Genomic DNA, 25,454 nt, shown 5'->3' with positions numbered 1-25,454 from the left:
TCCTTAAAATGCACCCCAGAGATAACACGTTGGGGGACTTCGGACGGGGAAAGTCTGGAAAACCCAGGGCAGCCCGGTGGTGCACGGACTTTTCATGGGCTTCTGAAGGGCGCCAGGGTAACTATGTCTTTATAAGGACATCCGTGTATGTCCTTATAAATATGCAAATCGTGGCAGCGCCGAGCTCATTCCAGTTCCGAGAGGGTCCACACCCACCTCCTGGTCTTCCCAGTCGCCTACACCGAGCGGGCCGGGTGCTCGCTCTGGACCAGACTCGCCTCTCCCGGGGTGCCTGCTCCGCGGGATGAGCTCTGCACCGCCCCGGGCGCCCGCCGCCCAGCCCCTCCCCCAGCGCGCACTGGGAGCCCAGCCCCGCCCCCGGCGCGAGCCCGGAGCCCCGCCTAGCCGCTCAGCTCCGCCCCCGGAGAATGCCCGGAGCCCCGCCCATCCGGCAGGAAAGCGCAAGCTCGGTACTATCGCCCACGCTCGCTCCTGCCGTCGGTGTCTGGCTGGGGCCGCGCGTGACCGGCATGAGCGCGTTCGCGGGCCAGTGACCGCGTCAGGGATGGACTGCGGCTCCGTCACGAACGAGAGGCCGAAGCGCCGCCGGCGGCTTCTGCTCTCCCTGGTCGCCGGCCGCGGTGGAGGCCCCGGAGGCCGCGGCGTCCCCACGCGCCACCTCCTGCCCGGGCTCCTCGGCGGTCTGGGGGCGCTGCGCCCCCGCGCCCCGGCGGCCCGCGGCGGCGCGTCACGTGCCTCCCCGCTGCTCCTCCTCCTGCTGCTGCCCTCCCCGCGCCGGCCGCTGGCGGACTGGGAGCGCTCGCGCGCCGGGCCCTCGGCTGCCCCGGCGGGGCGCGGCTGCGCGAGGAGGTGCCAGCCGGGCCTGGCCCCGGGCGTCACCTGGGCGGCGGGCGCGCTCCACCTGTGCCTCGGCCAGGTGGCCGCCCTCGCTTCCTCCAGGAGAGGTGAGGGCCGGGGCGGCGGGAGCTGGGCGGGTCAGCCGAGGTCGCCGGGCTCCTCTGGGCGTGGGGATGAAGGACTGTCTGGTCCCGCCCTCTGGGCCACGCAAACCTGGGCTTCCTCGGGTGAAAAGACCCGAATTATTCGGAATGCGGGCACCAGGTGTCTGGCGCAAAGCGTGATGGGCTGCGGCGGGGTGGGGTTGGGGGCGGTGCGTGCGGGCACAGCGCACGCGCGTTTGTAGAGCCGTTTTGTCAGGTGCACAGCGTTTGGGGGCTCGGGTGAAGGGGTGTGCAGGAAGCTGGCAAGTTGAGGCTCGAAGCTCTGGGAGACGAAGGGATTGTTTCACAATTTAATTGCAAACTCTCGTGGGTTCATTACTCTGCCTGGCACTTTTCTGGGAACTCGGAATGGTTATCAGTCAACAAACTCTTTTCCTTCTTGGCGCTTAATTGTAGCAGAGGAGATTAATATATATACATATATAATAATATTTGGTAAATGTTGTCGGAAAAAATAGAGGGGGTAAAGGTTAGGAGGTGGAGTGGGCCTTCAGTTGCTAATTTAAATGGAGTCCTCGGAATAAGTTTGCTTCATTGAGAAGTTGGCATTTCATTAAATACTTTAAGGAGGTGAGAGCAGTCACGGCCTGCATGAGATTAGACTCAGTTTACTAGATTACAAATTGCCGATTAAAAAATCATCCGGGAGAATCCTTATTAATTAGCAAACTTGGCAAAAATCTAACTTTGGATAGTCTATGCATATCCATCAGTGGCTCTCAGTAACTACACTGATGGCTATTTAAGAAGACGTTTTTCTCAACAGACATGGTCGGTAAATGTTAGTTGCATCTAAAATTTAAGAATACCTTTGGCGGGGCTTCCCTGGTGGCGCAGTGGTTGAGAGTCCGCCTGCCGATGCAGGGGACGCGGGTTCGTGCCCCGGTCCGGGAGGATCCCACATGCCGCGGAGCGGCTGGGCCCGTGAGCCATGGCCGCTGAGCCTGCGCGTCCGGAGCCTGTGCTCCGCAACGGGAGAGGCCACAGCTGTGAGAGGCCCGCGTACCGAAAAAAAAATACCTTTGGCTGGGGGAGAAACTGGTTGGTAGTGCAAAGAGTGAAAGCAGCTTTATGTCCAGAGGCTGGGAAATGAGTGGTGAACTCTGTCAGTGTCCTGCAGTACCTGTGAGTCTTTATTTCTGTACTTTGCCTTTTGTTGCTCTTTTTTTGACAAACTGGTAATTTGTGATTTGGTTTCCTCTCATAATTCCATCAGCTAATGAGAATTTTGACCCTTTGTCTTCAGGCTAGTGGTCTGTTTGGTGTCCAGGGTTCTCAGTAGAGCTACTTAGACTTAAGGATGTTTATGAATAGGAAATTTGTGCTCAGTTTCCTCCCCTGTCCAGGGCTAGCTTTGGGCTCAAATAGTGTGTGTGTTTTCACATCCTTTTGATATGCTGATGGCCCCCCAAAAGGAGAATTACATATTACACTTTAACATAGCTCTCTTTACTTGTTTCCCGGTTATTAGTGGGAATTCATAGTTCTTGGGCCTCGTTTTGTTGTCACAATAAAGGAGGAAAAGTGAGTCAGAGGTGTTCCCAGTGCCAGAGTACTGCTGTGTCCCAGGCGCTGCCCTGTGATAGAGGCAAGACGGAATTCACCCTCCATCAGCCAGAGTTGAGGGCCAAGTGACGAGTGACTAGGCCCTTTCTCCTCTTTTCAGCCCACAATATATCTTTGAAATAAGCTTGCCTGCAGTTTTGTTTTAAATCACATGAATGATTATTGTTATTAGAAAAAAGGAATTTGGGACTAGAATAATCCCATCAATTTTCCCAAGCCAGTTCGAGACCCAGATGTTCTCAAGCTCCCTGACCCACGGGACAGTCCAGCACGGTTCTGAAGTGGGCAGGGTAGCTTGTAAAGAGACTTATACATATACATATATATTTATATATATGTATATATATTATACATTGCACCTGTAAGAGGTACAATCATTCATTCATTCATCTATCTACCATCCAGCTCGGGCTGTTCTGTGTCAGGGTCTCTTCTCATGGAGGCCCAGGGCTGGAGATAAAGGATGGAAAAAGAGGTGCCAGATTTAAGTGAGCGCCCTTAACGTGAAAAGGGAAGACCATAGGTGAGGAGCAGAAGGGAGTTCATCTCAAACTCTCTTTCTATATAGTCTCTAGATTTGGATCTTAGAATTCTTACAATTGAATTTTCTTTTAAGTTATTTCTGGCCTGCAGTATACCAGGCCCTCTCCTAGTGACACAAAAGTAACTGGCCGCTCTGGGGGAGCTTGGACTAATATACAGACATGGGAATAAACGTAAGTGCTGTGGTAGAGCTATCTGTACCGGGCTGAGAACACAGATAAGGAAGCAATAAAGGTTGCTCCCTGACCTGGGAGGAGGGAGCAGAAAGAACCTTACAGGGTAGCATAGTGCCCTGCCCGGAACATAATGGATGCTTACCACGTTGTCACATTGGATGAGGAAGGGTAAAAAGGATGCTTAAAACTTAACAGTTGAGAAAGGGGAGCAAGCCAACCTTAAGGATGGAGTACCAAGGTCTGCACGTGCAGTAAACAGAATAGTTTAGGTGGCTAAAACAAAAGCTGAAACGGTAAGTGGCTAAATTAGGACAGGCTTTGTATGCCTTGCCAAGGGCCTTACACTATAGGCTAGTGCTTCTTTGAATCTAAACACCATCCGGCCCACCTTTTTTTTTAACCATTAAACACACACATGCATACACGAGTTGTTGCATTTTATATTTTGTCAGTCTGCAAACCGTGTTTGGTACAGAGTGATTCCTGGCTCTCTGGTACTTACCTTGGTGCAGACTGTGACCACAGCCACCCCACTCCTTCCACGTTGCTAGTAATTTGGGAACCACTGCTGTCGTCTTACAGAAAAGCAGCAGGTCTGTAGGGTCCTGTCCATGTCACATTTTTTGCTTACTTGGAATTTCCTTTGAGTGTTTACGGGTTGAGAATAAGCGTTGATTAGCTGAAGTATTTTTCTGGTCATTTAGGACAGGTACTGAGAAAACCTTTGAACTTTGAGTTAGTAGATGACTATTTTGTCTTCTCCCTCTCTTCTACAACACCTGGCATCATGGAAAAATAAGAACAAGTATGAAGCAAGATTTTTATATAGCTATGTTTATTACATTTAAATGAAAGATTTTTTTATTTTATATCGTCCATCTCTCATTTTCTGTCAAAATGCCTTTTTTAGTGTGATTGTAAGGAGGTATTATGTTTAAATGTCCTTTCTTGACAAAATTACAAGTTCGCATTGCAATTGTTCTGTTTTTTTAAAGCTGTTTTTTGTGGTTTGTGGAATACAAAAGCCAGGAAACCATTACTATCTACCTCTTTCAAATGAGCACCTTGAAACAGGTTTACAAAACAGGTTGGATCTGTGGTTAAACGCACAGAAATCCATAGCAAAGGTAATATATAAATTGTTAGAACACATCTCTCCAAAGGTAGGCTTTTGCAAAGACAAGGAAAGAAAACTACAGACCAATATCTTTATGAAAACACTAGCAAACCAAATCCAGCAATATGTAAAAAGGAGTATATACCATGACCAAGTGGGATTCTGTCTCAGGAATAGCAGGTTCACTTAACATCTGAAAAATCTATTCATGTAGTACGCCACATCCACAGCATACAGGAGAGAAACTACATGATCATCACAAAAGACAAAGAATTTGACAGAATTCCATACCTCTTCGTGTTAAAGAACACTTGACAAGTTTGGAACAGAAGGAACCCGCCTCACCTTATAAAGGGCATCTGAAATACCCACAGCTACCATCATACTTAATGGTGAAAGAAGGAGTGTTTTCCCTCCAAAGTCCGGAGCAAGGATGTCTGCTGTCACCATTCCGTTCAACACTCTACTAGAAGTTCTAGCCGGGGCAGTTAGGCAAGAAAATGAAAAGGCATCCAGATTGTAAAAGAAGTAAATTATCACTGTTCACAGATGACATGACCTGGTATATAGAAAACTCTAAGGAATTCACTAAAAAAACTATTAAAGCTTATGAACAAATTTAGCAAGATTGCAGGATACAAGATCAATATACAAATTGTACAAAAACAAAAGTCAGTTGTATTTCTATGTACTAGCAACGAAAAATCTAAAAAACAATTCCCTTTACAGTAGCATCAAAAGGAATAAAATCCTTAAATTTCACCCAAAAAAAGCACAAAAGTTATACTCTGAAATATATATAACATTATTAAAGAAATTAAAGACCTAAATAAATGGAGAGACATCCCAAGTTCATGGTTGGAAGAATTTAGTATTGTTAAGATGGCAGTACTCCCCCAAACTGACCTACAGATTCAACGCAATCTCTATCAAAGTTTCAAGTGGCTTCTTTGCAGAAATTGATAAACTGATCCTAAAATTCACATGGAAATGCAAGGGACTCAGAATAGCCAAAACAATCTTGAAAAAGAACAAAGTTGGAGGACTCACTTCCTGATGTCAAAACTTACTACAGAGTTACAAGTAATCAAGAACATGTGGCACTGGCAGAAGGGCAGACATATAAATCAATGGCATAGAATGGAGAATCCACAGATAAATCCTCCCACTTATAGTCAGTTGATTTTTGATGAGAGTCACAAGACAATTTAAGGGAGAAAATAGTGTGGGACAACTGGACCTCCACATGCAAAAGAATGAAGTTGAACCCCCATCTCACACCATATACAGAAATCAACTCAAAAGGATCAAAGACCTAAATGTGAGACCTAAAACTACAAAACTCTTAGGAGAAAACAGATGTAAATCTCTGTGTGCCCAGATCAGCCAGTGGTTTCTTAGATATGACACCAAAAGCATAAGGAACAAAAGAAAAAGATAAATTGGACTTAATTAAAAAGTTTTGTGCTTCAAAAGGCACCATCAAGAAAGTAAAAGCCAACACACAGAACGGGAATATTTGCAAATCATACATGTGATAAGGAACATGTATCTAAAATGCATAAAGAATGCTCTTAATTCAGTAATAAAAAGATTACCCAAATTTTTTAAATGGGCAAAGGGTCTGAATGGATATTTCTCCAAAGAAGATACACAAATGGCCAATAAGTGCATGAAAAGATGTACGTCATTAACCATCCAGGAAATGCAAATCAAAACTACAATGAGATACCACTTTACACCCAATAGGATAATTGTAATAAAAAAGACAGATAATAACAATGTTGAGGATGGGGAGAAATTGGAACCCTCATACAGTTAGTCCTTCAACTGATGACGAGGTAAAAAATAATTGGCATATCTATACAATGAAATATTATTTGGCAATAAAAGGAAATATGCCGACATACTACACTGGTGGGTGAACCTTGAAAATATCACTGTATGTAAAAGAAACCAGTCACAAAATATCACATATCCTAATGATTCTATTCAAATGAAATGTCCAGAGTAGGCAAATTCATAGAGACAGAAAATAAGTGATTGCTGGGGGGAAGTAGGAAGATGAGGGGGTGATAGCTAGAGCATAGCTAGAGGGTATAGGGTTTCTTTGGAGATGATGAAAATGTTCTGAAGTTTATTGTGGGATGGTTGCACAGCACTGTAAATATACTGAAAACAACTGGACTATACATTTGAAATGGGTGAAGCATATGTATCTAAGTTATGTCTCAATAAAGCTGTTGTAAAAAACCAGATAGACTTTTGAGGTATGCCCTGTTTTTTCATGGTGCTGAGTTGCTTTTGTTTACCATCAAACATCCACCTGTTTACCATCCACCTGTTTTGAACTGTATTGTCCTTTCCATTCTAGAGCTTAGCGTCTGTGCTGGGAGCCTGCATCTGGAGAGCAAAAGGAGAGATTTCACCTCTTCTCGGAGTAGGAAGCTCTACTTTGACACCCATGCCTTCGTGTGTTTACTCGAAGAAAATGGTAATCCTCTCTCATTTGGTTACTCAGTGCCATAGAAAAACACTATAAATTAGGACTTCCCTTATGATCTTATCGAATTTCTCATATTTCTCTTTGACTTTTAAGTCTGTAGGTAATCTTTTGGTCAGTCTCCATTTTTTAAGTTCTTGTTTTTTGTTTAAGGACATTTTTGCTTCATCCATACAATTGAGACTTTTCTCCCACATACTCTCTTTGTCCAAGTGAAGCGTATGTTTATAATATTACTCTGGAAGTATGGTATTATAGGTGAAAAATTAGACATAAACCAGTAAAGCTCAGGAATGATTCCTGTGACAGCTGTCTAAGCACCAAAGTGATGGTTTTATTCCTGTGCATCTTGTGTGCTTTAAAATTTTTATGAAATTAAAATGTTGCTGAGCAACAATTATTGATAATTCCAGCTTGTGATTTTTTAAAAATATTCAGACTTTTTCTCTTACTGCTGTTGAGTTAACTAATGTAAAAGATTGCTGTGACATGTATGAGTTATTGAAAGTGCACTTAATATATAGGTAGCATTCTCATATTTAATCTTATCTAGACAAATATGCAATTTAATACACATTATAATTCTCTCTACTGTGACACATATATTCTCAAAATCAGAATCTCAGATATCATAGCTTATGTCTGAAATAAATCTGTGTTTTGACTTTATTGTATAGTTATTCATCCTGTTGTGTGTGTTCATATCTGAAAAGCTGCCCTGTGTAGACGTGCTTTACATGCCCAGGACACTGTGTTGGGGTGGATCTCTCTGTGCTTATGTGGGACGGTTAGCAGCTCTGGATTCGAGCTCTGCCACGTTCCAGCTGCTTGGTCTCACAGTCCTTTCTGCCTTCTCAGTTCCCATTTCTCCCTTGGTAAGAATTCCAAAGAGCCCTTTGAGTGTTAAGTAATGTACTTGAATGCACTTTGGGAAAACTGTCACATGCCCTGTGATAATTTTTACAGCTTTTCTTCTCAAACTTGAAACAGTTAGTCTTTTTCACCAAGACTGCTTTCAGCTCAGAATTTAAAAAAGAAAAGTAAAAGTGAGAAGAGGGGCATCTAAAATTATCTTGTTAAGCAGAAGTCTTTCTACTTTTCTTTTTCTTTCGTTCTGTTTCTTTTTCTTTTTTCTTTTTGATGGACCTGTGTTCTTGTATTCAAAGTAACCAACTGTAAAAAGACATCTTAGAGATAATAGGGGCATCTCAACATACACTAGATGTTTGATGATATTAAAGGAACATCATTAATTTAGTTACGTGTAACTATGGCCAGGTAGCTGCAGTGGTCGCAAATCCTGTTTCCCAGTGCGAGGTGGTATTTGTTTCCCCTCCCCCCTTTCAAAATCCATTTATTTATTTATTTTTGACAAATTAGAAATAGCAGATGTTGAATGTTTAAAATATGATGTTTCAATATATGTACTGCCTGCTTTTCTTGATTTTCAAACCCTGACCCATGAATATTTGCATATTTCAAGACCAGTGATGTGAAGACCCCACTGGATGTAGGGTGTGAAGGTGCTTACATGAATGATGGGTGTCTGCGATGGCTGGGTTAGGATAAGGCCAGGAAGGACCCCTCAAGGAATGCTCCATCCTTTATCCCTTTTTCTCTCCAGAGTTATGTCCCTTGATTCACAAAACTTTCTCTGTGTCTGTAATCTCACTAGCCCTGATTCTGTCCCGTTCTCTCATTCCTACAAAAAATTAATTTGCATATGGCAACCCAGGAGGTTTTCAGGCTTCTCCTTTTTCTTATCCTTTCTCCTCCTATAGGTGGTTCTAAATTATAAGGCTTTAAAGTTTCTTTTCTTATCAGTGTAAGTTCTCTTTGGTCTCCCTCTTTCTGTTCTTCATAATTCCCAAACCTAATTATGTTTAACTATGAACTCTTATTAATAAGTTTTAAAATTTTCAAAAGACATGTTCATTTTTAAAAAATTAGGAAGACAGAAAAGAAACAAGAAAAGCTACTCTGATTCCCAGTACCAGAGTTAAACAGTGTTCACATTTGGGTGATTTTTTTCTAGCTGTTCATGACCCACACATTGAAAATTAAAGGATTTTGAATAAAGTGAAAAGAGTAGGTCTTTGGAGGTCTTTTTGTCTCCTTTAAATTTGTTGCTTTCTTTTTTTTATTATAAAATATGCTTAATCTCATCCAAATTGAATCAGTTATAACTTTATCCAAACAAATGTGCCATGGATTAATTACAAGAATCAGTAAATTCTTCTGAAGTTTTTACAGCTGGAAGTATTTTTTTTTTTTTTTTTGCGGTACGTGGGCCTCTCACTGCTGTGGCCTCTCCCGTGGCGGAGCACAGGCTCTGGACGCGCAGGCTCAGCGGCCACGGCTCACGGGCTCAGCCGCCCTGCGGCATGTGGGATCTTCCCGGACCGGGGCACGAACCCGTGTCCCCTGCATTGGCAGGCGGACTCCCAACCACTGCGTCACCAGGGAAGCCTGTAGCTGGAAGTATTTAACGGAAAGAATTGTATTCCAGGGACTTATGCATCTTAAGCATTTAAAATTAAGCATTTTAATTACAATTTTCAATGTGAAATATGTTACTACCTAAAGTTATTAAAAACAGTAGCACTGCTGAGTTGAGTCTTTAGGTAATTCAGTTCAGCAGCATTTATTGAGTATAAAAGAATATATTTTTTCCAGTTTGAGCACCCCCCACTCGTGATTGAGGAAAATTATGGAAGAAAAATATAAGAGCCAATTTTGTCTTTTAACACTAAGTAAATTAACAGCTGAATTATTATTTATATAGCCACTGATTTGACTGATTTGTGCTGGAAATAAAATAAGCTTTCTCTACTTAAGTAAATTATTTTTTACTAACATATACATTTTGAAATTAAGGAAGTCACATCCATTATAGAAAATTTAGACAACACAATTACCTAGAATCTTTGTTAAATTACAGAAGAAATAAATTGTATCTATAGTTTTGAGTCTTGCATCTTTTCACTTGACCTTGCACTGCAGGCATCCCCTGTGTCATTATGCATTCTCTTTTTGAAAACATGGTTTTTGATGGCTAGGAGGGACATCAGAGCTCAGTCATCCCAATCCCTCATTTTACACGAGGAAACACTCCGATGTGTCCTACTTGTTCCAAGTGACAGACACATCACAGCCTGTGGCTAGACTCTACCCTCCTGCTACACTAGGCTTTCCACCTGCTTCTGAATTCAGACATCCACTTGCATGTGTCAGTTTGCATTCTCCCCCTTTCTATGAAGGATTTTTTAATTCTGGCAACTAGAGTCTCCTGAGTGACTGTCTTTGTGTGTTTGCCTAGGGTTTACTACTCAACAAGCAGAAATCATTGTCTCTGCCTTGGTCAAGATCATGGAGGCCAACATGGATATCGTCTACAAAGATATGGTCACCAAGATGCAGCAGGTAGCTTTGCTGGGGCACTTGAGCAAATTTGAAATCTAATGAGTATTATTTGTAATATATGTTTTGGGATAATATTCTGTTGAAAAGCATATAGTAATTTTAACATAAACGAGAGACAGATGGTTACAGTGGCATAAAAAATATTTATTCAAAGCTATTTAGTCAGCTGTTACAGAATCACTTAGGTTTGAAAACTGACTATTCTAGTCAACCGTGCTTTAATAAATGGAGATGTGGCTAGAATTACAGCAGCTGGTCCTCTGACTGCCACCCTTTTAACTGTGATTCACTTGATGCCGACACTGGAAATGAGTTCTTATTCTTTTCTCATTTTCAGACAGAGGAGGACCTTGCTGAACCTCTTTCTTTGTTCCCATGTCCTTCTAGTTTCTCAATAAGATGATACTGGGTAGAGACAGTAGGAGGTAGAGTTCCTAGGCCAGACTAGGTTATATGTTTTGTTTTTCTTTTCCCAGGAGATCACTCTTCAGGAAATAATGTCTCAGATTGCCAATGTGAAAAAAGATATGATTATTTTGGAGAAGAGTGAATTTTCAGCCCTCAGATCAGAAAATGAGGTAAAACTAAAGAACCACTCATATTTACCAAATGCTTTATATTAAGACATTGAGATATGATTTACACACACAGAAGTGTACAAACAAGTGTACGTCTCGATGAATTTTCAGTATAGACTATCAGTCAAATCAAGAAATAAAAAAATATATATATTAAAAAAAAAAATAGACCAGTGCCCCAGAAGTGCTGCGGACGCCCCCTTCTGGTCACACCTCCCGCAGCGGAAACCATTATCCTGGCTAACATGGCTATTGAGTGGTTTGGCTGTTCCAGAACTTTATCAGATGGAATCACAGCGTGTCTTGCAGTGATAGGTCATTCTTTTGCATTGTTCATAGTATTATAGGAATATGCCGCGTTATTCTACTGCGACGTATATTAGAGTTGTTTCCAGTTTGAGGTTATTATGAATAAGTGCTGCTGTAAAATATCGCTTCGTTTCTTCAAGTGTGGTGTTTGGGATCAGCGTTTAAATAAGTGCTATCTTCGTGTCTTCCTTTATTTTCAGCCTTATTTAAAGTCCCATGAAGGAAGTTCATTTATTATCTGTTGGTCTTAATCTTATAAGAAACCGCCTAGCAAAAGATCCTTCTTTTGCTAGGAAAAGGTAAACTGTGAAACTGTCAAAGTTGTCTGGAACTCAGTTATTTGAGGGCAGAATTAGTTCAAAGAAAAATTGAAGGAGGAATTAAGAGCCCCTGCTCTGAAGGGAGATGAATATATTGAAAACCGTTGTGTTACTAATTTTATGTGGCCTTCAAGATGGATTAAGACGTATCTCAAGACACACCATGATTGTAGTACCATCCTGGCACGACAGTCATTTCTGCCACTGAGACTATTCAATTATGCTTGTATTCTGAACGTGGCCGAATTTGTGTTGAATGAGGAAAGAACTTGTTCACAAATACATGTTCTAATAGTTGTTTATTATGTTTTTCATAATCTTCTAAATATATCCTTGACATTTCTTGTTAATGTGTTTTTAGAAAATAAAACTTGAACTACATCAGTTAAAACAACAAGTAATGGTAAGATCTTCATTCCTGTTTGCTTGCTTGTTTATAATTACATAAGCTTAGTAATAAATATAATGTCCGAAATACTTATATGTTCTTAAAAACTTAATTCTGTGTTAAATATTGGTGTGATGTGTCTCGAAAGTGCACATTGGAAGATTTAACCAAGAACATAGCCAATGAATAAGTTACTGATGTCTGTAACCAAATTCATTAAAAAAATTGCGATCTAGAAGGAATGAAGTCATTTTTAAATTAAAAATTTTCTAAAATAGCCACCTGGAACCCTTAGATTATCTTAGGAGAGACTGTCTTTAGAGAACTACACGTGATTTTAAACTGCTGACTGTGCCAGCTGTTTGATTTTTTTTTAAGTCGAAAGGACATTGATGTTAAAGAAGAAAAAATTTTGATGAGTGTCAGTAGGAAGACTTTACTTAAACCAGAATTTAATATTTTACTTTTTTGAGTCCATCTCTGCTTTCCAAAGTTGTCCAAGGAACAGCTTGATTCATAAATTTCACAAGGTGATTGCATTGGGAATCTTGAGGTTAAAAGCAACAATAACCCACTCTAGACTGACTTAAACATCAAAGGGGGACTATTTGTATATATAATTGGGAAGTCCCAGCAGGGCTGACTGCAGACGTCGCTTAGCCAGTCTCCCGACCCCGCTAGTCTCCAGCTCTGTTCCTGTGCGCGCCCCTGGCCCCGCCCTTTCCCCCTTCCCCTTAGCCCCTTTGGGTGGAGCAGTGGAAGCAGCAGGGAAGGCGCACATCCTCAGAGTTTGGATCTCTTACTTTGGATTTCTTTCTTTCTTTGTTGTTTGCCCTCCCACTAGGATGAAGTGATCAAAGTCCGAACAGATACCAAGTTAGATTTCAGTCTAGAAAAGAGCAGAGTAAAAGAATTGGTATGTTTCTTTACTAAAAATATAGTATGAATTAATTTCTTTGCAGGATGGAACATTTGGTCAAGTCTGTTTACATACCATTCAGAAGTATTGTTAAATATTTACCTGTATATCATTGTTAGACACAGTTTTTTCTTTATTTTGACTATATTTTGAATTAAGGCTTAAATTTGATGCTTTCAAAAGTAACACTAAAATTAAAATCTTGGTCAAAGCAAGTTTGAATCTTGTATGTTTCAGAGATACTAAATTATGTGTCACTTAGGCATGAATAAAGAAATTAAATTCAATCTTGATCTATTTGATATTGACTTAAACCTCGTCCCGATTTTTAAAAGTTAAGTTGATTATCTGATTTGAATAATATTAAATTATTAATATTAAATAACATTAAATTCTATGTTAAAAATTAAAGATTTAAAAAATATTTCCATATTTTTTTTTAATAGAGAAATCTTAATGACTTTACTGCATTGTTTTAAAGTGCAAATTCTAAATGATTCTTGAAGTTATATCAAATTGAAATTTTCTATTAGGGAAAGTAGTGCTATATATTTGTTACCAAAAAGATATCACAAAATGTGGGTTGTAAATAAGTGGAAGGGATATATATATATATATATATATATATATATATATATGACATATATATATGTCATATATATATGTCAGTACAACAACTTGTGGGATCCATGCCCAAGACCTAAGAAAACTGTGGAAATATTGCTCCGCTTCCCTTTGAAATGCCTGTTTATGTGCATTTCAAAGGTAATACCTATAAATACAATGTTTTTCCCTCAGGGCTTTCACAGTAACTTCTTGTAAATTTTTTTAATTTTAATGAGATATAATTGACATACAACATTACATTTCAGGTGTACAGTGTAATGATTCAATATTTTTATATATCGTGAAATGATCACCACAGTAAGTCTGGTTAACATCCATCACCCACATAGTTACAAAACTTTTTTTCTTATAATGAGAATTTTTAAGATCCCCTCTCTTAGAAACTTTCAGCGGTACAGTACAGTATTATTAACTCTAGGCACCATGCTGTGCATTACATCCCCAGAACGCAGTTATTCTGTAACTGGACGTTTGTACTCTTTGACCCCCCTTCTCCCATTTCACCCCCTCCCCGCCCACCTCTGGCAGCCACCAATCTGTTCTCTGTACCTGTGAGCTCGGGTTTTTTTGGGTTCTTTTAGATTCCAAATATAAGTGAGATCACATGGCATATGTCTTTCCCTGTCTGACTTAGTTCACTGAGTGTAACACCCTCCAGGTCCATCCGTGTTCTTGCAGATGGCAAGATTTTTTAAAATTTTATAACTGAGTAATACTCCATTGCATATATATGTACGCACTGCGTTTTCTTTATTCATTCATCCATCGATGGACACTTAGGTTCCTCCCACGTTTTCGCTATTGTAAGTAGTGCTGCAATGAACATGGGGTACGATAAGTTGGATGTTTTATATGTGTTGGGTTGCCTCTAGTGACTTTTAACCCGTCTGTCTTCTTGTTCAGGCTGTATTTGCATTTCTTTATTTATTAGTTAGATACCTTTTTTATTCTCAGCATAAAAAGAAATAGGGCATATACAGCATTTCTTACTAACAAAGAACTGGATGCACATGCAGAAACTGAGTATTCACAGTTTTTCATTGTCTCCTCATTTTTCACAATTTACTTTTAACCAAACTGTGCTACAATGATAAATGAAGCTAATATTGAAATTCAAACAAGTACTTAAGTGTATTTTGAAACTGCCTCTGGATTTCAAGAGTTAAGTTGAGCTTTGTTATACAGAATAATTATTATGTCCGTGTTACCTGTCTTTCTAGTCTTGAAACACTTTTAACCTTGAAGATTAAATCACTTAGTATTACTAAAATATGTGATGATCACTAGCATATGACTAGTATCTAGAAGAGGAAGAACTCTTTTGGTTACCTTTGTCCTCAGGGTTGTAGACTTAGCAGGAATTCCTTATTCACTTGATTTAGGAAGATTCCTGTAGCTAACCGAGCCAGGAAGAACTTCATTTAGGAGATTGGGAGATAGGGGATGTGAACATGGATTAAAGCCAGTGAATTTATGTGACTTACTAACCTAGCTGAGAAGTCGTTCTTGGTAATCCTAAATTCAGATTACTCTGAAGTGCAGGACAGTAGTATATTAGTATGTAGCTAGCATGAATTTAACTGCACTGAGGAAGATAAGCTATTCAAACCTCTCATTCTCTTGTTTAATAAAGTTATAATACTGTTTCAACAAAATTAACTGTGGTGATATTTACAGCCAGTTTCAAAAGCAATGTAGCCCGTAAACTGCTTTGGGGTGCAGGGAGATGGAGCTATATAGATGTTATTTTAAAAATCATGGCAGTCTGTCCTACAGAGTGAAGTAAGTCAGAAAGAGAAAAACAAATACCATATGCTAACACATATATATATGGAATCTAAAGGGAAAAAAATGGTTCTGAAGAACCTAGGGGCAAGACAGGAATAAAGACACAGACGTAGAGAGTGGACTTGAGGACACGGGGAGGGGGAAGGGTAAGCTGGGACGAAGTGAGAGAGTGGCATGGACATATATACACTACCAAACATAAAATGGATAGCTAGTGGGAAGCAGGCACAGGGAGATCAGCTCTCTGCTTTGTGACCACCTAGAGGGGTGGGATAGGGAGGGTGGGAGGGAGACACAAGAGGGAGGGGATATGGGGATGTATGTATATGTATAGCTGATTCACTTTGTTATACAGCAGAAACTAACACAACATTGTAAAGCAATTATACTCCAATAAAGATGTTCAAAAAAAAATCATGGCACTATCAAGACTTAGGTTTTTCCTTTCTCTTGTGGTTGAGTCAATATTGACTTAGTGAAAACTGGAGTTTTAAGAGGTGCAGAAAATCCCATTCCACCCTGCCCTCTGGTGGTGATCTGGTGCATAGAGCTCTCTTTCTCTCTTTCTCTCTCCCTCTCTCCCTCTCTCTCTCTCTCTCTCTCTCTCTCTCTCTCTCTCTCTCTCTCTCTCTCTCTCTCTCTCTCTTTCTCCCTCCCTCCCTCCCTCCCTCCCTGGAGTTGAGCATTCTTTGGTCCTGCAGCTAGTTCTTGGTTTGGGGTTTTGGTTTTTTTTCTTTTTTTTTTTTTTGCTCCTAAGCAATGCTGTTTCTATACTTTATCCCCCTAGTAGTCACAGGGGAACACTGTATAGCTATAAAGTTTCTAGATACTTCAAAACCATTAATTTTTTCCCCTATAACAACGTTAATTTATTGAAGTTTTTTAATTCTTCACTTAAATTATAGATTTTCATTTGCTCAGTTAAATCCTAACGCCCACCACTAAGGAGATGTGTCTGATTTTGGGCTCAGTGTCAACAAAATTGCACAATATCTTTGCATAGATTTTAATAGCCAAAGGCAAGATACCATTTTAATTCTGGGTAGAACTAGTCAGTTCCCTTAATAACACTGGATTGTGACAATGCCCATGTGGGTTTGTTTTTTGTTTTTTTCAATTAAAACCAACATGTGACGGTTTAGTGTATTTCTTGTATCTGTATATTTACATAGTGTTTTATAATCACAAGGCGACATCTATGTCACAGAATAATATTCCTTGAAACTTTTTTTTTCCCAACTTTATATCTTTTCTCTCTTCTGTCTAAGCCTCAAATAGTGACCAATTTTGTTTGTGGTTACAATGGGATAGCTCCTAAATTGAATTGTTACCCCACTTACTTCAACCCTCTCAAAGCCAAAAAGCATATGTCCATCTAAATTGGTCCCAGGGAATGCTGTTATAATAGTGGGAGGGACCTAGAGACAGACATCCCAGCGAAGAGATGAAAAGAGAAAACCAGCAGAGAGTGGTGGAGGATGACAAAAGGGAATCCAGATGTTGGAGCGATGAGTGAATATAAATAAGAAACCCCAAAACACAGATCAAAAGGAGAAGGCAAGTAGGCTACTTTACCCTAGGGGTGGCTTCTAGTGGTACATATTCTTGGAATTACTGAGACCAGAATATTTAAGGCACCAGAGGAGGAGGAGGGAGAGGGGAATAAATCAGAATCTGACCTGTGTTACGTGTTTGTTTCAGTATTCATTAAACGAAAGGAAGCTGCTGGAAGTAAAAACAGAAATGGTGTCATTGGTAAGAAAAGATTCACTTTGCATCTTGCAGAACTGAAACTCTACCCTTGAAGCACCAACCCCTCCTTTCTTCCTCCCCTGGCTGCCACCATTCTATTTTCTGTTTATGAGTCTGACTATTCTAGGTCCCTCATGTAAGTGGAATCATACAGTATTTGTCCTTTTGTGACTGGTGTATTTCACTTAGCATAATGTCCTCAAGATTCCTCCATGTTGTAGCATATGTCAGAATTTCTTTCCTTTTTAAGGCTAAATAATATTCCATTGTATGGATGTAGTACATTTTGATTATCCTTGTGGCCATTGTGAATAATGCTATGAACATGGGCATACAGATATATATTGGAGTTCCTGTTTTCAATTATTTTGGGTATATATACCGAGAAGTGGAATATCATAGGATTTTTTGGAACACAAAATACTTAATTATCTTAATGAAACTTTAAATCTCAGTGATTGAAGAATAATAAGGAATGGAGATGTATTATTATATTTTTAGCTTATGGCATGCATAACTTATTTACCATCCTATATTACCTGGGACCTTTGAAACCTGCAAGAGACTTCCATGAGAGAACACTAAACTATTCCTCTGGAATATTTTACTCATCCAGGCATTTATTTCCTTATTCATTACCTGAATTATTCATCACAGGGAACCACTTACTTGCCCTAGGACTTTTAGTGAAGTATTTCCAATGCTTTTATGCATTAATGAAATGTTACAAACCCTTTATAACATCAGCCAAACTTACCACCCTTTGGGAGTTAATTGTGTATCTGGTTTAACTGTATTATATTTGGGAAAGAAGGCATATAGGTCCTTGGTATAGCCAAGCCTCATAATAATAAAACACTTGGCATTCGAACTATAAAGGAAGAAAACTTTTTAAAACTGAATAGAAATAGCATCAAGGCGAGCGCTGTTGCTTTTAGATTGCCTGAGATTCCATTCATTTTGTTAAAGCACTTTCTGTATACCTTTCACTAAGAGGAATTCAGAAGGATGAGGCTTAGTCATTGCCATTGAGAACAGACCAGCTTCATAATCTTAATCTTATTTGCAGAGCAGTCTATAATTTAAAAAGCTTCCATCCATCAGTTATCACACTTGATTCTCTAAACAGCTTATGTGAAGGCAGGGCCAGTGTTACCTTTTTCTTTGTCTCAAACAGAAGGAAACAGGCCTAGAGATAGCTACAACCCTGACCAGTACAATACAGCATGAGGCTAGTAGAACTCAGACTAAAGCCCAGGTCTCCTTAATCTGAACCTGCTGGGAAGGGACTCTAGGACTAACAGCAGAGGGGATGCATCCAAAGTGGTTTAATGCTGTGAATCTTTCTTTTAAAAGCACGCCCAGCAAGATCGGGCCATCACGCAGACAGACAGGAAGATAGATACCGAGGTTGCTGGCCTCAAAACCATGCTTGAGTCACACAAGCTTGATAATATTAAATATTTAGCAGGTAAGCCATTTTTTATCTAGATTAGTTAAAACAAGCTGAAAATAAATTTAAACAAAAAAAAATTTTTTTTTAATTTTTTGGCCATGCCACGTGGCATGTGGGATCTTAGTTCCCCAACCAGGGATCGAACATGTGCCCTCTGCAGTGGAAGCATAGAGTCCTAACCACTGGACTGCCAGGGAAGTCCCAAAATAAATAAAATTTATAAATTAAGTCAAAGACAGATATTGCATTTGGTTGATTCTAACACAATTTTTTTTCATGTTTTAACATCTCTGAAATTGGAAGGCATCTTACAATTTCCAATAGATGGAATATCATACAATAATTGGCATTTTTTCTTTCTTTGTAAAGTACATGATTTTATTTACTACTATTGATGGAATCTTAAATTTCATGAGATGCTGGCATTGAACTATAGTTATTTGGAGTTATTTTTCGTAACATTCGAGATGGAATATTTTACAGATAGTTGAGTTGTGATCTTTTCTGCTTCAATGGGTGACACTCCTTATAAGGTGTTATTTTCCTTTTGCAGTTTTTGAGCCAAAAGAGGGAAGGAAGATTCATGTACCAAAAAATATTACTTAGCCATTATTTTAACTCAGATTTAACATTTTGGATCAATCAATATTTTGAAGTCTAATAGTATTTAGAAGTAGGATTTGCTCATCAAGTTAAAAGGTGTGTCCCTGTGTGTTACATGTGCATATACTTTGTGACCACAGAATTGTTGTGATTCTGTACTTTTACTGAAAAGTTTTCTTGGATATTGGATGCATTTGTACTTTCAAGATGATGGTCTCAGGTGTGGGGTTTTCTAATAGGCAGGTGTTTCATGGGATGTGGCACATCAGTGAGCAAGCCAAGTTTCTTGGGTTTGGTTTTACTTTCTTGGTGGAAAAGTGTCTGTTTTCTTAATAAAAAGATGTTCCCGCAAGTAATCGTTCATAGAACTAATACTATGCACAATTGTTTTTTTTCTTACAGGATCTGTATTTACGTGCCTAACAGTAGCTCTGGGATTTTATCGTCTGTGGATATAATAAAGTATATATTTAAAGAGCATTTTATTGTTTTGCCTTAAAATACCAGATTGCTGTGCTTTTTTTCCCTCATTTCCAATTTTAATGCTGATTTTTAATTTAATGCATATTATTTATTGTATGCAAATTATGGACATATAACCAAGGCAGAGAAGTGAGAAATTTCATAACTGCTTCTTCCATCTTTTCTGTTTAGTTGACTTTATAACTCTGAGTGGTGGTGGATGAAGCAAGGAAGACTCCACTCAGCTGGGCCAGTGAACTTGGTCTAACCTTTGGGACATACCAACAGTAAATATTTGTATAACTCTCCACAATTTTAAATCTTTTGTTTTAATCGAGGATTGGGGGTCTCCATTTAAAAGGCACAGGAGCTTTACTAAGTGCTGAAGAATCATTGTAACTGAATCCTCTTCACCTGCTGACCCAGACCCTAATGTCAGCCGGTTGTGTTTCAAGGTTGTTAGAGGTTGTGTTAGAGGTTGTTTCAAGTCCGCTTGGTTGGTAGCCTCATGCTACATTGTACTTTACGCCCAAAAGAGATTTTTTTCTTGTAATTTCCACTGTCTTAGTTATTGTTCTGTTCATTTTCTGTGTGCCTTCCAGCTAGAAAATCTTGTTGCCTGATGAAGCACTGTGATTGGGATGCAGACTCTCTCAGCCTCCTAGAGTGGTAACTTCCTCTCCCTCCCTCCCTCCCTCCCTCTCACTTGGCCCCTTCTCCTCTCCTCCCTCTTGGTGTGAGAGTTGTTACAACGCCTCAGGTGTGGCACTGCCTCCCTAGAGAACAGGCTCGCCCTCGGCGTGGAAGTCTACTTCAGTCTGTGGGACAGGCTTTCTTCCTTCTGGTCTTTCAAGGGAGGCACAAGGTGTAACTTCTGTAGCAATATCTAGATGTGTAGATAGTGCACGTACTTTCCAGAAATGTCTTTAATGAATACACCTTTGCCCATTACAAGCTCAGGTCATAGGCTTTGAAAATTAGATAATTTTCATGCCAGGTATCCTAATCTAGGTTGATTTCTTTGGTTGTTAAAGACATTCTCATACCAACCTTACCTCTGTATTTAAAACAAATTCCAAGATACAACTGGGGGCATTTTGGAAACGCACATTGTCCTCTTACTTGAATGACCTGCACGTAGAGAGAATAGCATTTGAGAAACGATGACACTGAATGGCACCTTCCTGTCTTTCTCCACATGCACGCATGTGCATATAACCTGGTCCAGTGGAGAAACCACATAGAGACTTCTGGATCAGACTGGTACAAGTGCCCATCGTCATTGTTCCATCCACACTGGTGAAAAGTTACCCTCTGTCCTTTGGGTGTCATTTCTAAACTTTGTAAAGTGTAAGCCATTGCCTTGTTTGAAACATTTGTGTAGCATAAAGATTCCGAGCTCCAGATAAGTATAAACATCAAGTACTTTGGCATGAGTGGTGTAAGTTTCAAAGTGAATAATAATTTAATCTTTTTTCAACTAGATCCAAAATTATCTTAACTGGTTCATAAAACATTTTATAGATATATTCTTCCCCTTTCAGAGAAGGAGCCCCAGAAAATACTGTACATTTTACAACTGCGCTAAGTATTAAAGAGTTAAATAAATGACATACCATTCAGACCACCTTTGCGATATAACTTTGGCTAGTAGGAGCCTGAAGGAGCTTGGAGCACAGACACTCCTCCAAAAAAAAGAATCCCCAAGAGGAAAGAGTACTGTATGCAATTTTGTTTCAAAGCAAATAACTTTTACAGGTTAAAAACAGAAAGTGAAGTGACCTTATATCCTGACAAGATATTTTTTAAATAACATTTCAGTTGGGTGACTTTCTGTCCTCTGTCAGAAGTATTCCAGATGACATTCCTACTGGTGATGCTGGGGGCCACATCAGTCTGTCAGTTAATTTGGACCACTGATTTTGCTGCAGAGTTCTCTGCAGTACGGAACAGCCCCCCCACCTTCCCTGCCTTGGGAACAGTGCACTTTCCTTTTGGTGACCTGGATTGCATGCGTATACGGAGGCTGGGACGGTTCAGGACCATATTCCCTTTCTTTAGTCACGTGTATTGTATTTGAAAAGCATAAGAGCCAGAAATACAAGTGTACCCTTCCTGGTGTGGACCCAGACGTCTGTGAACACGTAAGTGACTGGGACTGGACACAGTGTGATGGCTCCTGAGCTCACCTGGCTTAGAGGATGCAGGTCACTTTAGGAAATTCGGCATTAGCACTCATAAGGGGGAAGATGCCTGGCAAAATTCCCAGATACCCTGCGTCTAAGCACACGGGGAAATTAGCCATAGCAAGGTCCTGAAAATTACCCCTCCAGGCACAGGTGCCTAAAGCAGAATGTCAGGTGGACAGAATCTGTATTTCCTGTTCATGCACAAATCACTTAGGAGGTTCCTCCGCCCTCCTGCTTTCTCTCCCCTCCTCTACTCTTTATCTTTTTTTAAAGAGCTTAAACTCCAACCCCACTCCTTTCCTGGACCCTTAATAAGCGAGCCTGTTTGTGTGTACGGTTCTTTACAAGAAACCTGAATTTTTTTTTTTCTTTTTTTGGCGGTATGCGGGCTTCTCACTCTTGTGGCCTCTCCCATTGCGGAGCACAGGCTCCGGACGCGCAGGCTCAGCGGCCATGGCTCACGGACCCAGCCGCTCCGCGGCATGTGGGATCCTTCCCGGACCGGGGCACAAACCCGTGTCCCCTGCATCGGCAGGCGGACTCTCAACCACTGCGCCACCAGGGAAGAAGCCCCAAGAAACCTGAATTTTGATTTCTGTGCTGGTCTTAGTCCTCCGCTGGTTTTCCAGCTCAGTATCTAACAAAACTCAGTCTGAAGGTCTTCATCTTTTCCCTTAAGTATGCCAAGTACCTCAGCTGAGAAGTCACAAGTTCAGGAAGAAAGGCTTGACTCAAAGCAGCCATCTTACTGGAATTTGTCTCTGAACTCTTTAAAAACCAAAATCCTGAGCTGCGGTGTCTATGTCGCTGCCTGGGTGGTGTCCCTTGGCCGCTGCATGGAGCTACGGGCTCTTCCCTCTGCTCCAGGCTCCTCCTTTGCAGCCTCTCCTCCTGTTAATTAGCTGTGTCAGCGTTGGCAGGCACCTCTCTTCCTCCCCCCTGCTATGCCGTGTTCATAAGAATTTTGGCGTCATTTCTGAACAAATGTCATATAGATGGCACCATGGAGCTCATGTCTAGAAAAGTGGCTCTTAACATATGTTTATCAAATGTGTTGTGACTTTTCTGACACTAAAGCAAAAGCATGTTAATCAGGAATAATTTATTCTTTATATAAAATGTTTGAGACTGTTTAGCCTTTTATCGGAATTTCATTTGGAAAATATCAGTCTTTCTACAGATTTATAACCTATGTTCCTCTGATTATAACCCAAACCATTTCTTATCCCTTTCGTTACTTAAGCAAATATTCAATTACATTTTACTATATAATAGAGTGGGCATATTTTTATGATGTAAAATAAAATATTTAATTCTCTATATGTGACTGATATACTTTTCTATCTGTTCCAATTGAATGTGAAAACTAGAACTTCTGCCTACGCTGTATTTCAACTATTATTCCCTCCAATTGTGAATGGTAACATTGCTGTATTATTTTAAAAAATCTAATACCTAAACATTTGGATTTGCATAGAGGATACGTTTGAAAGTGATCGTTTGATTTACAAAATAAATTTTTTTTACTATTCAAAAGAATTCTTTTTGCATGCTCATGTAAAGTGCTTTAACTCCTTGCTTGAGGGGAAATGAGGTTTATACGCAAGTTTTTAAAAACTGCTGAAGATTCAGGTTACAGGTGATAAAATCCAAATCAGACTAGCTTGAGCAAAGAATTTGCTTTTCTTGGCTTACATGATCAAAGTTCAGGAAGAGCAAAACGAAAATGCCATCAGAACTCACCTTCCGGCGCCTCACACCTCTGCTTTTTCTCTCAAACCAACTTTACGTGTGGAAGAGCAGCCAGCACATGCCCTAAGTCTTAGGATGGGAGAGTTCCACTTTGGAAAAGCCTGGAAGGAAGACTCCAGAGCAAGCACCTAAGGTAGAAGAGCAAAACGAAAATGCCATCAGAACTCACCTTCCGGCGCCTCACACCTCTGCTTTTTCTCTCAAACCAACTTCACGTGTGGAAGAGCAGCCAGCACATGCCCTAAGTCTTAGGATGGGAGAGTTCCACTTTGGAAAAGCCTGGAAGGAAGACTCCAGAGCAAGTACCTAAGGTAGCAGCCAGAGGAAGGGTCCTGGGCGGGTCCTCCACGCTTCTGCCCCCGGACCTGTTCAGCAAACGTGCCACCTCTGAAAAGTTGGGCTCTTCTGAGTTTCCTGCAGAAGCTGACCTTCCACGGGACAGACGTCTGCTCGAGAGGAAAGCAAAGGAACGTGTTGGGAAAGTGGGTAAATGAAAGCCTGGAAATTAATTTTAGATACCATTTTCTCGTGACTCTTAACTCAAGTTAGAGAGTCACATAAAAACTGCCTAGGTTTGAGGGGGAGCCGTAAAGTTTCTCAAAGGCCCTGCATGATCTGCAAACCCAGTCTTCGTGTGAAAATGGTGTCCCAGATGCTGGTCACCCATCTGCCTTCTCACCTCAATCCCACTTTCGCATCTGTGATGTGCAGACAAACTAAAAACCTGTTCTTTGCCATGGGTCTTTGATTTCTTTAAAAGTAAGAAAATTGTTTCAAAGAAAGACATTTTTAGGAACAGCTTTGTCTCTGGAATCTAAACCCCTGGCATTCCACAGCAGAATCTCACCACCGTTCAGTGTGCTGGCAGCCATGTCTCTACCTTAGTTCTGCAGTTTCCACTGGAGGATCAGACTAAGACACCGGCAAGGGATCGTGGTGGCCACCGTCACCCACAGAGTCTGAGCCCAGGCATTTCTAACACATAGGGAGCAGTGAGCTGCTGCTCTTTCACATTTCGCAGGTATGTAGAGAACTATTTTTAGGCCAACACGCAGGAGTAAGAAGTTGATACATGCTCACATTTTGCAAGATCCTAACTATTCCTTTCAGTTTAATCTTTTTTTTTTTTTTTTGCATGCAGTCTGTGCTTTGGTAAACCCGGATCCGTTGTAAATGATTCTGAAGTTTCAAGTCAGCTTATTAAGCCCAGGAGCTGCACTCACAACCTCAGCTCAGTGTGTGGTTTCTGCACTTACTGTCTTTCAGGAAAAGTTTTTTTAAAACTTTCCTCCTCAGCCGTCTCAGACTCAGACTCCACAATACACATTCCCCCAGGAGAAAAACTGCTTAGCGACCTCTTGTCCCTCAGCCTGAAAGTCAGTGTCTGCCTAGCACAGAAGTATTTTCCACTAGTTCTCTTTTACTTTTATACTAGTTTATGGTTTGCATGAACCTCACAGCATTCCCAGAGGCACTGTAACAGGCAGTGTCTCTCTCAAACCTGAAGAATTGCTATCTTGAAAATCTCAGTGGTAAGACTTTGTGGGGAAAAGATGGAAGCCTGGGGGAATCAAGATATTCAGTGAACCCATGAGAGCACTTAGAATTTTTTTTTTTACATTTGTATCAGTTGGATGCTTTCAACTGCAAGTAACATAAAACTAACAGTGACTTATACCTCATGAATTTTATTACTGAAGTCTAGAAATAGGTGATTCTCAGGATTGGTTGGCAGCTTAACCCTTCATCTTTTCACTCTTACCTTCCTCTGTGTGTTAGCCCCCAACTTCACCCTTGGGATCACCCTGATCACAACGTGGCTGCCACAGCTCCAGGCATCACATCCTCACACAGCAGCATCCAAAGCAAAAAGAGATGCACAAAAAGGGCTCTTCTCATATGTCTGTCTCTTTTTAATCGGGGAGAAAGATCTTCCACCCTTCCCACAGAAATCCTCTTAT

At 40.6% G+C, this 25,454-nt stretch overlaps 1 protein-coding gene and 1 long non-coding RNA gene across 5 annotated transcripts; one reads left to right on the top strand and one right to left on the bottom strand.

Moving 5' to 3' along the window:
- Nucleotides 1-289: 289 nt before the first annotated feature.
- On the top strand, nucleotides 290-23,280 carry MCUR1 (mitochondrial calcium uniporter regulator 1). 4 transcript variants are annotated; one of them, XR_010946662.1, is made up of 11 exons: nucleotides 437-965; nucleotides 6,799-6,918; nucleotides 10,247-10,350; nucleotides 10,827-10,928; nucleotides 11,919-11,960; nucleotides 12,790-12,861; nucleotides 16,981-17,034; nucleotides 18,388-18,502; nucleotides 19,493-19,552; nucleotides 19,745-19,839; nucleotides 20,155-23,280. XR_010946662.1 is itself a non-coding variant. In XM_067752033.1 (10 exons), exons 1-9 carry the CDS (start codon nucleotides 566-568, stop codon nucleotides 19,546-19,548), a joined length of 1,065 nt encoding a protein of 354 aa, XP_067608134.1. In that variant the 5' UTR covers nucleotides 437-565; the 3' UTR covers nucleotides 19,549-19,552; nucleotides 19,745-23,280. The 4 variants fall into 4 exon arrangements, 2 of the variants coding, with proteins under 2 accessions (XP_067608133.1, XP_067608134.1); XR_010946661.1 differs by lacking the exon at nucleotides 19,493-19,552 and having other exon boundaries at nucleotides 290-965; XM_067752033.1 differs by having other exon boundaries at nucleotides 19,745-23,280.
- On the bottom strand, nucleotides 12,679-25,454 carry LOC137231575 (uncharacterized). The gene is made up of 3 exons (XR_010946663.1): nucleotides 25,256-25,454; nucleotides 23,663-23,939; nucleotides 12,679-12,834 (listed from the first exon to the last, which is right to left on the bottom strand). It is a non-coding gene; the product is annotated as an uncharacterized lncRNA (long non-coding RNA).

Source organism: Pseudorca crassidens, chromosome 10, assembly GCF_039906515.1.
Source record: "Pseudorca crassidens isolate mPseCra1 chromosome 10, mPseCra1.hap1, whole genome shotgun sequence".
In the NCBI taxonomy this organism is placed as follows: Eukaryota; Metazoa; Chordata; class Mammalia; order Artiodactyla; family Delphinidae; genus Pseudorca; species Pseudorca crassidens.
Note: the sequence above shows the minus strand (reverse complement) of the source record. Positions and strands in the feature narration are given on the sequence as shown.

Excerpts from the sequence above, each read along its gene's own strand:
- MCUR1 (XM_067752032.1), top strand. The coding sequence starts at position 305 with ATGAGCTCTGCACCGCCCCGGGCGCCCGCCGCCCAGCCCCTCCCCCAG. Across the intron at positions 10,351-10,826 it reads TGGTCACCAAGATGCAGCAG|GAGATCACTCTTCAGGAAAT; the intron begins GTAGCTTTGCTG and ends TTCTTTTCCCAG. Across the intron at positions 10,929-11,918 it reads CCCTCAGATCAGAAAATGAG|AAAATAAAACTTGAACTACA; the intron begins GTAAAACTAAAG and ends ATGTGTTTTTAG.